This window comes from Oncorhynchus kisutch, linkage group LG20 (genome assembly GCF_002021735.2).
Source record: "Oncorhynchus kisutch isolate 150728-3 linkage group LG20, Okis_V2, whole genome shotgun sequence".
Lineage (NCBI taxonomy): Eukaryota > Metazoa > Chordata > Actinopteri > Salmoniformes > Salmonidae > Oncorhynchus > Oncorhynchus kisutch.
Genome location: NC_034193.2, coordinates 47,733,494 through 47,747,288, shown reverse-complemented (window position 1 = coordinate 47,747,288; position 13,795 = coordinate 47,733,494). Strand labels below are relative to the sequence as shown.

Here is a 13,795-nt window from a genome sequence, read left to right as displayed (position 1 = left end):
AGCTCACACATGCAGCTGATAATGGCTGCCGCTCACCAGGACCCTGTCACATAGGGATTTAGGAGACTGTATATCCTCCGCTTGTCAAGTCAGGTGATCTTTTGAAGAAAATGGCTCCTGAATTGTCTCTTTGCTGAACTATGGACGAATTCCATAAAGGTGGATGGGTTGTGGATTATTTCCTTTTGAACAGTTGCGGTAACCTGATCTATAAAGTCTCTTTGCTAAAACTATGGGCAACTTCCATTGAGTTGGCACAATAAAAGTGAATGTGTTTCGTATGGTATTGGCAATTTTTAACGAGGGAGCATGTTTCACACATTGACTGTAGGACTTTAAAAAAGAAAGGAGGGCCCTACCGTGCTGCCTCTCATCTCACTGCTATATGTGTTGAGTGCCATTCATCAAAACATATTTTCAGTCTAGGATCTAGCTAGCCTACAGCAGCATAATAATGAATTAGCATAGCATCAATGTCACAATGTCAAATTCACGTTGGCAGTTAGCACTGAGGAGAACCTATGCTTCTACAGTCAGTCCAACGTTAGCGTTTTCGCTAGGCTAAACATTAGCATAGCATCATTTGCATAGCGTTATTAGCATTTTGTGAAGCCAACCGATTCTGACAGGTTTCCAAACTCACTGTGCTGTCCGCTGTCAGACCCCAGACTCTGCTGTGATGTCTACAGTGGGACCTACTTTGAACTTCAATGCCTTTTAGACCATGCCTATGGGTTGAAGCCTCAAACACTGTGGTGGACCATTCAAAGCTTCAAACATAGTATACGCTATAGTAGTCTTGTGTTATGAGTACCTTCCAACCTGGATTTACGGAAAACCAAGGAATGTTTGGGAAGTTACTGGAATTTCGCAACCCTACCAATGACCAACGTTCTTTTTTTCCGATGAAGAAACTGTTGTAATCAGACATATTTTCCATGTGGGTCAAATAGGTCTCATTTCCCAATGTGACTTGGCGTGTCTTGCAGGGACATAAAATGGGGCGTGTGAGGACTTGATTTACTCAAGCCTGTGTGTGTGCGTGCGTGCGTGTGTGTGTGTGTGTGCGCGCACTATGTGGTATCAAACCCCATTATAGGACCTCACCATATGACTGTTAATATAGTCAAGAGCTGATTTTTGGACTCTATTGGAGAGAAAACAATTGTTGTGCTCGTTGCCTCACTCTCTTCTCTTTCATACTGTCAGAGCGTGTGAGTTATTGTGATTGTGTACATCTGTGCATCCGTCAGGAGTGCGCCTGTGTGTGTTAGCATATGGCGTACGTCTGGGTGCGTTATAGCCTGCAGAATGTCAGAAATTATCCTGTATCTTTGAGGTTCACTGAAAGGCAGCTTCCCTACTATTTACAACTCTGAATAGTCCACTTTGAACCCAAATGTTACGGATGAAATGCTTGGGGAGCTTCCGAGCTTCGAATAGACGGTCGGAGAATCTGGATTTGTGCTACCGCTGCAGAACTAAAACACAAAGACACATGCTAACTTGTCAGGGAGGGATCGATGGCTTCTTTTCCTCTCCCGTTTCCTGAGTTTCGGTTTGGTTTGGTTCCCAATTTGACAGGTGTTTTTGCATTCAATCAGGTCTAGGTAGAGGTGAGTCAATTCGAATCAAAAAGATGTATTGTCCCACAAACACCTCTCGAAGTACTAGACTAGGATTTTTGTGTTGTTGAGACTGAGTTTCAAGTCAATCCTTAACCATTGCACTGATACAGGGTCAGCTCTTATTTAATCCCCTTGATGGTTTCAGGTTAGAACTCAGTTATGGTCATCTGATCCTAGATCTGTGGTTCAGGGACAACTTCTACCTCCTTGAGCCTTAGTGTCCTCTGCACTCTGGGCACATATGGGCTCTCTCCCTGTCCCTCAAACGTGAACCTAACCCTAGAGTGCTGATCTAGGATCAGGTTTTCCGTGTCCATATAATCTCAATCATTATGATTTAAAATGAACAACTGATCCATGATCAGTACTGCTACTCTGAAATTGGTGGTTTTGTAATGATAGCAGCTTTCCAAGCAGGTGAAAAGTTCCCTGGTTACATCACTTCACTCCTCTCTATGTAGCAGATATAAATTAAATCCTGGGCCAAGACAAACACTAACACCCGATCAATTCTGGAGTTCTTTGGGAATGTAGAACAGTTATTGTAATTTATATCCTTCGCAAACTGCTGCGGATGAAGGAACTAGAACGATGACATGTTTCCATTATTGAATGTAAATCAACATGTGTAAGTGTGTTTGGAGTCCAAGCCCAACTATTAGGTGTCATGCCTAAGGCCTTGGTAACGATGGTAGTGATATTTAGCGGGGAGAATGGCTGGTGTGTGTGCGTGTTTGTGTGTGTGTCTGTCTATTTTCTTTCTGTGTCATAGTGTTTAAAGAATGTGTGTGTGTCTCCATGTGGCTCTGCACAAACTAATGTGTGTGTGTGTCTCTTTGTTATAGGTTGGTGGTTCGTTAGTACAGCCGAGGAGCAGGGTTGGGTGCCGGCCACATACCTGGACTCACAGAACGGCACTAGAGACGACCTGGAACTTAGCACCGTCAGGACAGGAGAAGGTAACACACACACGCCGGCCATTCTCCCTGCTAAATATCACTACCATCGTTGCTAAGGCCTTAGGTATGACAACTAATTGTGCTTGGACAGCGGGAACCTCGAGGACCAGAATCAGAGCAGGAAACAGACACTGTAACGAACCCAGTGTCTGTTTCCCGAAGGAGTCTCGTTTTGTCATGACCTCTTTTTTTTTTTTTTGCAATAATGTTTAGTCTGATTGTTTGAAGGAGCTTGTTCTCACTAGAGAACAAGCTCCCTTCCCTTTTGGTGCTTTGGGATGACACTGTAGCGCCTTAGTTGTGTGTTACACCCAGGCAGGCAGACATGCACACACAGACATACACACATACATGCACTCCCCCACCGTTGAAGTCATATTACCTCTGTTTTCCATCGGTTTTAGTAACCCACGGAAACTACCTGGTATAGTGTAGTCATGATGCCGTAATGCTTTGTGTGTCAGAGACTGCCACCAAGGTATGTAAGGCTCTCTCCCTGTCCCTGATTAAGACACATTGCTTTATGATCCTCGCACTGGCCCATGGCACTGTTACACTGTAAACTGGCACGCCACATCCCAGCATGTGATGACAGGTCCTCTGCAGCTGCCGTGGCCCCCAGCTCCACTTATTGCAGACTGCAGTCACTCCACAGAGAGAGAGAGAGAGAGAGAGAGAGGGAGAGAGAGAGACGGACGTACTGGGCTGGTATTGAAAGTCTGTGATAGCCTTTAAGGAAAAATAAGGTAATGTAGCTGGAGCCTGGAAATACCTAGGGATCTGAGACAGGCACACACAGAGAGGAAATGCAGACACACACACATACTATACATACATACATACATACATACATACATACATACATACATACATACATACATACATACATCCCATCCTACAAAACACTCCTCTATCAACACCTTCCCTATTAGAGCCTGTCGACTCAGTTTTCACACACCACTGCTTATCTCATATCTCAGGTAGCTATCCTGTCTCCCCTCCCCTCCCCCTCATACTCATTAAGCCCCAGTCTGCTGTCATATAAACCAATAGCAGACTGTAGCTAGCTCACTGAGGAGGAACGACAGGGCCTGGCAGGTCTGGTCTATTGGAATTACCCCGAAATAACGTCTGCCTTTGTGGCTGTCTCCAATCGGATATTTCAATTAGGAGGTCAATGGGAGAGAGAGATGAGAGTCATTTGATTCTGTCCCCCTCTCCTCACTCCTCCGTTTCTCCCTCCTCCTCTTCCCTCCACCATGAAGGGAGAGATGACAGTAATTTCATTCGGTCCTCCCTCCTCATCACTCGTTTCTCCATTCTGAAAGTCTGGTTTATGTCCCGCTAGGGAATGCATTAAGGAAGGGAGGATACTGACGAGTCATCACCAGACAGCAACGAGTTGGACAGTATCATAAAGGGCTGTTTTACTTTACCGTGAGTCAGTGGTGTTGCACGAGTGGTCCCTGCGTATAAAGGGGGACTGGAACGGAACAGTTTACCAGAGGACGTAGCAAGCTGTTACGGGTAGGCTAACATGAAGATTTACCCTGATCTATTTTCTCCTGTACAGTTGCTAACCACGTGTACAGTGCGCTAGGGGCTAGTATGATGCTATGCCACAAAGATGTAGCATATCTCTTGACCATTTAAAAAGTCCCAGACACATAAAACGTTATGTACGGAGATTGGCCTTCTAGAATAGAGTCTTGGTGAGAACCTTGAAGACCAACAGATTTCAGTATTCCAGACACTAGATTGGATGATACTGTACCATACATCATGTCATCAGTGCCATATCAATAGAATGAATAGAACAGGCTTGGGAGCTCTAACCCTGGAATTTTGTAATGAATGGAGACGCCCTTTCTATTCATTCTATTTCTATGACACATCATGTCATCATTGCCATAGAGAGAGAATGAATAGAACAGGATTGTAAGCTCCAACCCTGGCAATGAGAAATGAATGGAGGCGCCCTTTCCATGCATTCTATTTCTATAATTACTACTTCCTCTTTTAATGTGGGGCTTGTTCTTTTGATGACAGACGATACGACAGACGATAGTTTCTCTCTCGTAAGGGAACACCTCTGTGTTTATGACCTAGCTGTCACTGTCCTCAGGATATCTGTGGTCTCACTCTTCCTTTATAATGTCAGTATAACTCAGTCCCCAGAAATACACACCCTTTAAGAAGTTTAGCTGCTTGACTTGTGAAACGTGCGCGTGAACGCCGAAGACAGAGACGAAAAATACCACGGGAGTGATTATCATGACAGCAATGAATATCAATTCTTTCTACAAAAATAACATTTGCTACTGCACTATTACAAATCATGTGATTTACTATGCATAGCTTAAAATGGTGACCATTTATTTGCTGGCTTTCCATGTAATGTTTTCACCATCCGACTAACTAACGACGGCTTTTTGCCTTCTTTCATTTTGTAATACGCTTCTTAAGTTCACGCTTCTTTGTTTTTCTTTGGTTTCTCTGTCCATCCCCTCATCAGTTACTAAGAGACGCAAGGCTCATCTGAAGAGACTGGACCGCAGATGGACCTTGGGGGGCATAGTGAACCGCCAGCAGAGTCGAGGTGAACACACAGTCAACACCCGCAGACACACACACGCAAACACACGCACGCACGCACACCCACACACACACAAACACACACACACACACAGACACACACACACACACACACACACACTCTCTCTCAAGTGGCCTCTCTCAGAACAACACACATACACACTCATTCCTTCATCGTAAGAAAACTAATTTACATCCATGACAGTCAGCCAACAACAACTCCAGCTTACAACAACAACTCCCCAACATCACAAACAGCACACTGGGTGGTTGTGTAGATTTCAGCTCCCCGAGTTTCATTTACCACACTTTTCCCTACTTTTAGAAAGATCATTATTTCTTCATTTTGCTCTGCGTCACAGAATAATGTACTAACATTAAACAGATTAGATAATGAGGGGTATTTGATTCAGACAGCACAACAGTAACAACCTTGTTGGCTAAAAGCTGCTCTAAACATTACTGTGTGTAGTGCCTCTTCATGTACTTATACAACTCCCTCCAGGTTCAGAACCATTCAATTTTAATGACTGAGTTTTAAGTGAACATTTATTGGTAAAGATATGTTCTCACACTCTTGAATGTATCACGTTGCCAAACTCCCCTGGACACTGCAATACTGGAATACGTCTCAATGGAGAGTTGCTGTTGAGTCATAATGAATTCTCTTTGATAGACCCATGTCTCATATTGTCTAGTATCTAATCAAAACTGGTCCAAGGTCAACTTTGCATTTATCCTCTAATGGTTATGGTTAGAATCTGGGGAAGGTAAGCTGATCCTAGATCTGTGGCTATATGGCTTAGATCCTGCTAACGGGATCGATATGACAACAGCCAGTGAAAGTGCAGGGCGCCAAATTCAAAACAACAGAAATCTCATAATTAAAATTCCTCAAACATAGAAGTATTTTACACCATTTAAAATATAAACTTGTTGTTAATCGCACCACAGTGTCCGATTTCAAAAAGGCTTTACGACGAAAGCACACCGAACGATTATGTTAGGTCAGCACCTAGTCACACAAAAATACAGCCATTTTTCCAGCCAAAGAGAGGAGTCACAAAAAGCAGAAATAGAGATAGAATGAATCACTAACCTTTGATGATCTTCATCAGATGACACTCATAGGACTTCATGTTACACAATACATGTATGTTTTGTTCGATAAAGTTCATATTTATATACAAAAATCTGAGTTTACATTGGCGCGTTACGTTCAGTAGTTCCAAAACCTCCGGTGATTTTGCAGAGATTCACGTCAATTTACAGAAATACTCATAATACACATTGATAAAAGATACAACTATTATGCATGGAATTATAGGTACACTTCTCCTTAATGCAACCGCTGTGTCAGATTTAAAAAAAGCTTTACCGAAAAAGCACACCATGCAATAATCTGAGTACAGCGCTCAGACAACAAATCAAGCCATACAGATATCCGCCATGTTGTGGAGTCAACAGAAGTCAGAAATAACATTATAAATATTCACTTACCTTTGATGATCTTCATCAGAATGCACTCCCAGGAATCCCAGTTCCACAATAAATGTTCGATTTGTTCGATAAAGTCCATCATTTATGTCCAAATACCTACTTTTTGTTGGCACGTTTAGCCCAGTAATCCAAATGCTCAATGCGCGATCGCTTAGTTCAGACCAAAAGTCAAAAAAGTTATATTACAGTTCGTAGAAACATGTCAAACGATGTATAGAATCAATCTTTAGGATGTTTTTATCATAAATCTTCAATAATGTTCCAACCGGAGAATCCCTTTGTCTTCAAAAATGCAATGGAACTCAAGCTAACTCTCACGTGAACGAACATGGTCAGCTTATGCCACTCTACCAGACCACTGACTCAATCCCCTCTCATTCCCCCCTCCTTCACAGTAGAAGCATCAAACAAGGTTCTAAAGACTGTTGACATCTAGTGGTAGCCTTAGGAAGTGCAATTCGACCCCATAAACACTGTATACTCGATAGGCAAAGAGTAGAAAAACTATAAACTTCAGATTTCCCACATCCTGGTTGGATTTCTTCTCGTATTTTTGTTCTGTTATACTCACAGACATCATTCAAACAGTTTTAGAAACTTCAGAGTGTTTTCCATCCAAATCTACTAATAATATGCATATATTAGCAACTGGGCCTGAGTTGCAGGCAGTTTACTCTGGGCACCTTATTCATCCAAGCTACTCAATACTGCCCCCAGCCATACTAAGTTAAAAGGATACTTCTACCATATTTGATCAAAAAAGTCGTCGCTATATTGAAGGATGAAGTTGTTATATACGCTGATTGAAGGTCAGTTAGATGCTCTCTGTCATTGATGTAGATAGGATTTGGGGAGGCTGATCCTAGAGCGGTGTCTGTGGCCTACTCCTACCTAGAGCCAGAGTAATTACTCATCCCTCTAATAAGACCAGGAGAGATCAGCCATCTGGTTTTAGGATTAGTTTTAACCCACTCACCCCACCTGGCTCTGTCTTTTGTCTGTTTGTTTACTGAAACTGACCTGGGACTCATATAACTTCCCAGGCTCCCAATAACATACATGGGGCGTGACTCACCTGGTATAGCTTAACTCTGATCCCAGACCAGTCATAGAGACAATAAACATAAGTGATTCAACAGAGCTCATCCAACACAGGGGGAACTTGTGTCAGATGGTATGAGTTAGTGCCTGTGTTGATGAATTTTATACAGATGACCTATATACTTCATGGCCGTTTTTCCTAACCACATGACCTGACCAGGAAAATCTCCACTTCCTATTTGTAGTCTTACTAATCTATAACTTGGGACATTTAGCTTCTCAGGAAAACCCCCAGGTCCTATTTATACTGCACAGGAGAAAAAATACTAGTTCAATACCCAGCCAACAATTTCCATGTGATGACTACATCCAGCTCTTTTGGATACTTTTGGTGAATGTACTAATATGGGATGCCAGAGCCCCGCCATAGTCTCCAGCCAGAGCTGAGCGTAGCATTTACAGTTAGTTAGCTAGCTCTCCCAGAGGAGTAACAGCAGGAGGAATGGGCTGGCGGAAAGTGTGAATGTGGGGCAGTAGCCCATACTGAAGCCTGGCTTTAATCACAGACAGGAGCCTATAACAGTGGATGTAGCCACTTTTGTGTGTGTCAGCCACTGATGTAACCGTTGCCATGGAGGAATCAGGACAATCATTGCGCGAGGCATAATTGGTAGTCAATGTCACATCATGTATATTTCTTTTTTTGTCGTACTACTGATATTGATTACTGCATTGTCGGGAAAGAGCAAACAAGAAAGGCATTTCACCAAAAACTTGATATCAATATTCTATACCAATATCATATCCAATCGCCCAGATGACTTCACTTGAGACTCTGGGTCAACGTACAGTACATGCCTGTGTAAGGATGTTGTACTAGAGACATCAACCAGCAGAAACAGACAGTAGTGATATATTGTCCTCTGTTGAGGCTGACACATTTTAACAGCCAGGGTTTCAGGTCAGTTGGCAGTCCAGTGTTGCTTTCAGCACCATCAGAAACACTGCTGCATGCTAACTAATTTATGACTTCTGGATTAGAGGCCTTGTTTCCACCCTACAAAATGATCCCACCATGAAAATACTGCTGACTGTGGTCGGAAACTTTGTTTTTGAATTTGTTCCTTTTTCCACATCTCTAATTCTCTCTCTCTCTCTCTCTCTCTCTCTCTCTCTCTCCGTGTGTGTCTCATGTATCTCTTTCTCCCTCTCCCTCTCCCTCTCTCTCTCTCTCTCTCTCTGTGTCTCATATGTATCTCTTTCTCCCTCTCTCTCTCTCTCTCTCTCTCTCTCTCTCTCTCTCTCTCTCTCTCTCTCTCTCTGTGTCTCATATGTATCTCTCTCTCCCTCTCTCTCTCTGTGTCTCATATGTATCTCTTTCTCCCTCTCTCTCTCTCTCTCTCTCTCTCTCTCTCTCTCTCTCTCTCTCTGTCTCATATGTTTCTCTCTCTCTCTCTCTCTGTGTCTCATATGTTTCTCTCTCTCCGTGTCTCAAATGTATCTCTCTCTCCCTCTCTCTTTCTCTCTCTCTCTGTCTCATATGTATCTCTTTCTCTCTCTCTCTCTCTCAATTCAATTCAATTCGCTTTATTGGCATTTATTGGCAACAATGTACATATTGCAAAGCTTATTTTGGATATTTACAATATAAAAATAAATAAAAATGAGAATCAAATTGTCAACGGGACAACAGTAACAACAATAACCAAGTGTCAAAATAACCATACATTCAACAATTTGAGAAAATGACACTCTCTAATTGTTTTATATTTTTGACATTTTGTCAGGAAATGCAGCTCCGTCTCAGGTTCTGCTGTTGTGCAGTGGTTGCACAGCCTTTCCTCTACAGGGAGCCAGGTTTTCCTGTGTCTACCCATCTCAATGGCAAAAGGCTGTGCTCACTGAGCCAGTACTTTGTCAAGGTTTTTCTAAGGTTTAGATCAGTAACCATGGTCAAATATTTAGCCACGGTGTAGGATTTAGGGCCAGATAGCACTGCATTTTGCTTTGTGCTTGTGTTTGTGTTTCCCAATAAGCAATATAGTTTTGTTTTGACTGTGTTGTAATTTGGTTTATCCTGATTGATTGGATGTTCTGGTCCTGAGGCTTCAGTGCGTTAGTAGAACAGGTTTGTGAACTCAGCCCCAGGACCTGCTGGATGAGGGGACTCTTTTCTTTGCTCAGCTCTTGGCATTGCAGGGCTTGTTAATGATATGAGAGGGGGTCACTGTATTTTAGATGTTTCCAAAACTTAATTGCTCTTTTTTGAGTTTTTATTATTAGTGGATATTGGCCTAATTCTGCCCTGCATGCATTGTTTGTAGTTTTCCTCTGGACATACTCTGTGTACAGTACTCTATATATTTTGTACCAATTGAGACCTTTGGTCTATCCCCTGAGATCTGGATCTTCTCTGGAAAATCATTATTTTAGTCTTTTTGGGGTTTACTGCCAGGGCCCAGGTCTGGCAGTACTGCTGTGGGGTGACAGCAGGCATAGGTCATCTGCGAAGAGTAGGTATTTAACTTCGGAATTGTGGAGACTAACACCAGGGGCTGAGGATTTTTCTAGAATAGTGGCCAATTCGTTAATGTAAATATTGAAGAGTGCAGGGCTCAGATTGCAACCCTGGCAAAGGCCCCGCCCCTGGTTAAAGAATTATGTTATTTTCTTATCAATTTTAATGCTGCATGTATTGCCAGTATACATTGATTTAATTATGTCATATGTTTTACCCCCTACAACACTTTCAATAACTTTGTAAAACAGTCCTGTATGACAAATAGAATCAAATGCTTTTTGGAAGTCGATAAAGCAAGCGTATATTTTGGTATTATTTTGGTGGACATGTTTATCTATCAGGGTGTGTAGGGTGTAAATATGATCAGTTGTGTGATGTTTTTTTATAAATCCAATTTGGCTTTTACTCAAGACATTGTGCTTATTAAGGAAGTTTAGAAATCTTACATTTATAATACTACAGAAAACCTTCCCCAGGTTACTGTTCACACAAATGCCTCTGTAATTATTAGGGTCAAATTTGTCCGTTCTTAAAGATTGGGGTTAATGAGTCCTTGATTCCAAATGTCAGGGAAATAACCTACACTCAGGATCAAATTAAACAGTTTTAATATAGCCAATTGAAATGTTGCACTAGTGAGTTTGAGCATCTCATTTAGAATGCCATCAGGTCCGCATGCCTCTTTAAATTTGAGAGCCTGAAGTTTCTTATAGAGCTCCTGGTCAGTAATTGGGGAGTCCAGTGGATTTTGATTGTCCTTTATAGCTTTTTCTAATCCATTCAACTTCTCATGAATTTGGCGTTGTTCAGTGTCAATTTGAACGGTGTTGTAGAGTGTTTTAAAATGGGTTGTCCATATGTCACCGTTTTGTATCGCTAATTCCTATTGTTTAGATTTTTTTTGTTCTTTCCAATTTTGCCAGAAGTTGTTTGTGTTTATGGACTCCAATTAGTGTCAGCTGCTTGCTGTTGTACTGTGCTTTTTTGGTTCTGAGTGTACGTTTATAGAGTTTTAAAGTCTCACAGTAATGAAGTCGTAATTCACCATTATTTGGGTCTCTGTGCTTTTGGTTGGATAGTGTTTATTAAGTTTATTCCTTATAATTTTACAATCAGCATCAAACCAGTTGTCATCTGTGCTCTTTTTTTGTTTTGTTTTTTATCAATTTCAATTGTGCTTCTTTTGCCATTTGTCTGAATATATAGTTGATGTTTTGTACTGCCAGATTGATGCCTTCTTTACAGTGAGTGAATGTGGTATCCAGAAATGTATCTAAGAGTGTCTGGATATTTTGGTTACAGGTTGCTTTCTGGTACTCTTCTGTGCTGTTTTGGGCCCATCTGTATGAATTTCTGATGTTGTGCAGCTTACTGAGCTGTGAATGTGTGGTTGTTTCCATGTCTGTTCTTTTGAGGAACAACGTAATTTGGCTGTGATCATACATTTGTGTCCCCACAGATGACCACATTTCCCTGGGCCTGGAAATGGCATGTCTCTTCCTCAAGGGTGGGGAAGATCTCCTCTGAGTAATATGGGGGGGGGGGGGGGGGGGGAGATATGTCTCTCTCTGTGTCCCAAATGTATATTTCTCTCTCTCTCTCTCTCTCTCTCTGTGTCTCATATGTATATATCTCTCTCTCTCTCTGTGTCTCATATGTATCTCTCTGTGTCTCATATGTATCTCTCTGTGTCTCATATGTATCTCTCTGTGTCTCATATGTATCTCTCTGTGTCTCATATGTATCTCTCTCTCTCTCTCTCTCTCTCTCTCTCTCTCTCTCTCTCTCTCTCTCTCCCCATCTTTGCCTGGCCTTCCTCTTTACTCATTCCTTTTGTTCTGAGGTGTTAATGAGTGTTATGAATGCCAGGCGAGGCATGTTTCTATCAGGCAACGCCTTGAGGCAGCATGCACAGACCATTTCAAGCAGTCGGTTCGGTTTCAGTTCGATTATAAAAAACAAACACGGTTTTCAATTATTATTTTTTTAAACATTACATTCATTGTGAAATAATGGCATTAAAACGATTTTAATGGGAATTCCAAAGCCAAAAATAGTGAACATTCAATTGCCCAAACATTGAAAATATTCCATTGTCTCTGTCAGGTCCACATTGGGTAGACATCAATAGAAAATCACTGTGAAATAATATTTCACTTGTGTATATTACTTTGTTTTTATGTGATGACTTGAATTCTTGAATTCCTTAAAGTCATCATCTCATCTCCTCTCAGGCCCTAACAGCCAAACAACATTATCTCTGTTCTCCCCACATTGTACTGTCTTTAATCACCCTATTTAGCTAAGCTAGCTTGCCTTAGTTTGCTGCAGAGCTGTCTGACAAAATAATTTTACTAGTCCTTCAAAGTAGATAAGGCACACTTTGACAAACTGTCTCTGTCCCTCTCTCTCATCATTGAGTATATTCCTCTCTCATGCAGTATATGCAGTCTGTGTATAGTAAAAGTGTATCCAACTCTGTCTGCACCAAAAACAGCAGGTGCAATGGATTATGGTCATTGTAGTTAATTACCTAATTTCTGCACTGAACTAGATTTGAATATTTGCCTAATGAAAACTACAACTCCCCCCAGCCAGGCGTTCCACACAGTTCTTGACTTGATTTATTATTATTTTATTTCTCACTGGAGAAATGGAGTGTTGGGCTCACAAAAAAACTAAAAACTAAATGGAATTCAAAAATTGAACCAACGACGGATAATCGCTCAGCACTAGTTTCTAGGAAGCTAAAAGTAGAGTTAAGCGTATCATGGACATGATCATTGACCATAAAGAACACTTAGAATTACTCTACCCTGAGTGTTCTCTCCATAGACATACATACTGTATCTCATGGTTCGCTCTTTGAAGATGCACTCTTGTCATGAGACATGGACACTCTTTCTTAATTTATCTTTCCACGATGACATAAATACTCTACCAACCTCCTGCTCAAACCTATTGCAAGGGTTTTGAGAAAGAGGTGAGGAGAGAAGATGGGAGGAATTAAGGAATTCATTGAGAAAGAAGCATGCATGAGTTAGAGAGAAAAGTAGGGAGTCTGACCTTACAATATTAATGAATTGTCTTCTTAACAACTTGTCTGAAACTACCCAGAAACACTCTTTACTAATGGAATACTTGACCCATTTGCTAAGAAATATAATATTTTTCCCCGGTTGTCAAGGTTTTAGTTACCGTGGAAACGAGAGGGTAAACAAGGTAAGGAGGGAAGATAAGTGCCAGGTGCTAAATCTTATGGATGAACACCACAGAGGAGGAGGCAAAATTGATTACTTTGTTGTTGTTCCTTCCCTACATCAGGTCAATGGGTCTAAAGTTGTTCACTTTATCGCCAAAATACTCCCAAAGAAGACAAAGGAGGAAGCTAAATGGATCGCTTTGTTATTATTTTATAGTCCACTTACTCTGACCCTACCTCAGGTCAATGGGCCTGCCTTTGGTAACTTTATCACCAGAAATACTCCCAAGAAAAACAAATGGATCCCTTGCATTGTTCGGTCAAACCCACAAACTTTTCTGACCCAATG

The 13,795-nt window shown here is 41.5% G+C and overlaps 1 protein-coding gene across 4 annotated transcripts in view; it reads left to right on the top strand.

Moving 5' to 3' along the window:
• The window catches only part of LOC109877976 (SH3 and PX domain-containing protein 2A), a 119,669-nt gene that overhangs the window by 89,664 nt on the left and 16,210 nt on the right, over nt 1-13,795 (top strand). For all 4 annotated transcript variants that reach the window (XM_031799239.1, XM_031799238.1, XM_031799237.1 and 1 more), the window contains 2 exons: nt 2,474-2,587; nt 5,103-5,186. In XM_031799239.1, the coding sequence (XP_031655099.1) occupies nt 2,474-2,587; nt 5,103-5,186 (198 nt within the window). The remainder of the gene's footprint in view (nt 1-2,473; nt 2,588-5,102; nt 5,187-13,795) is intronic.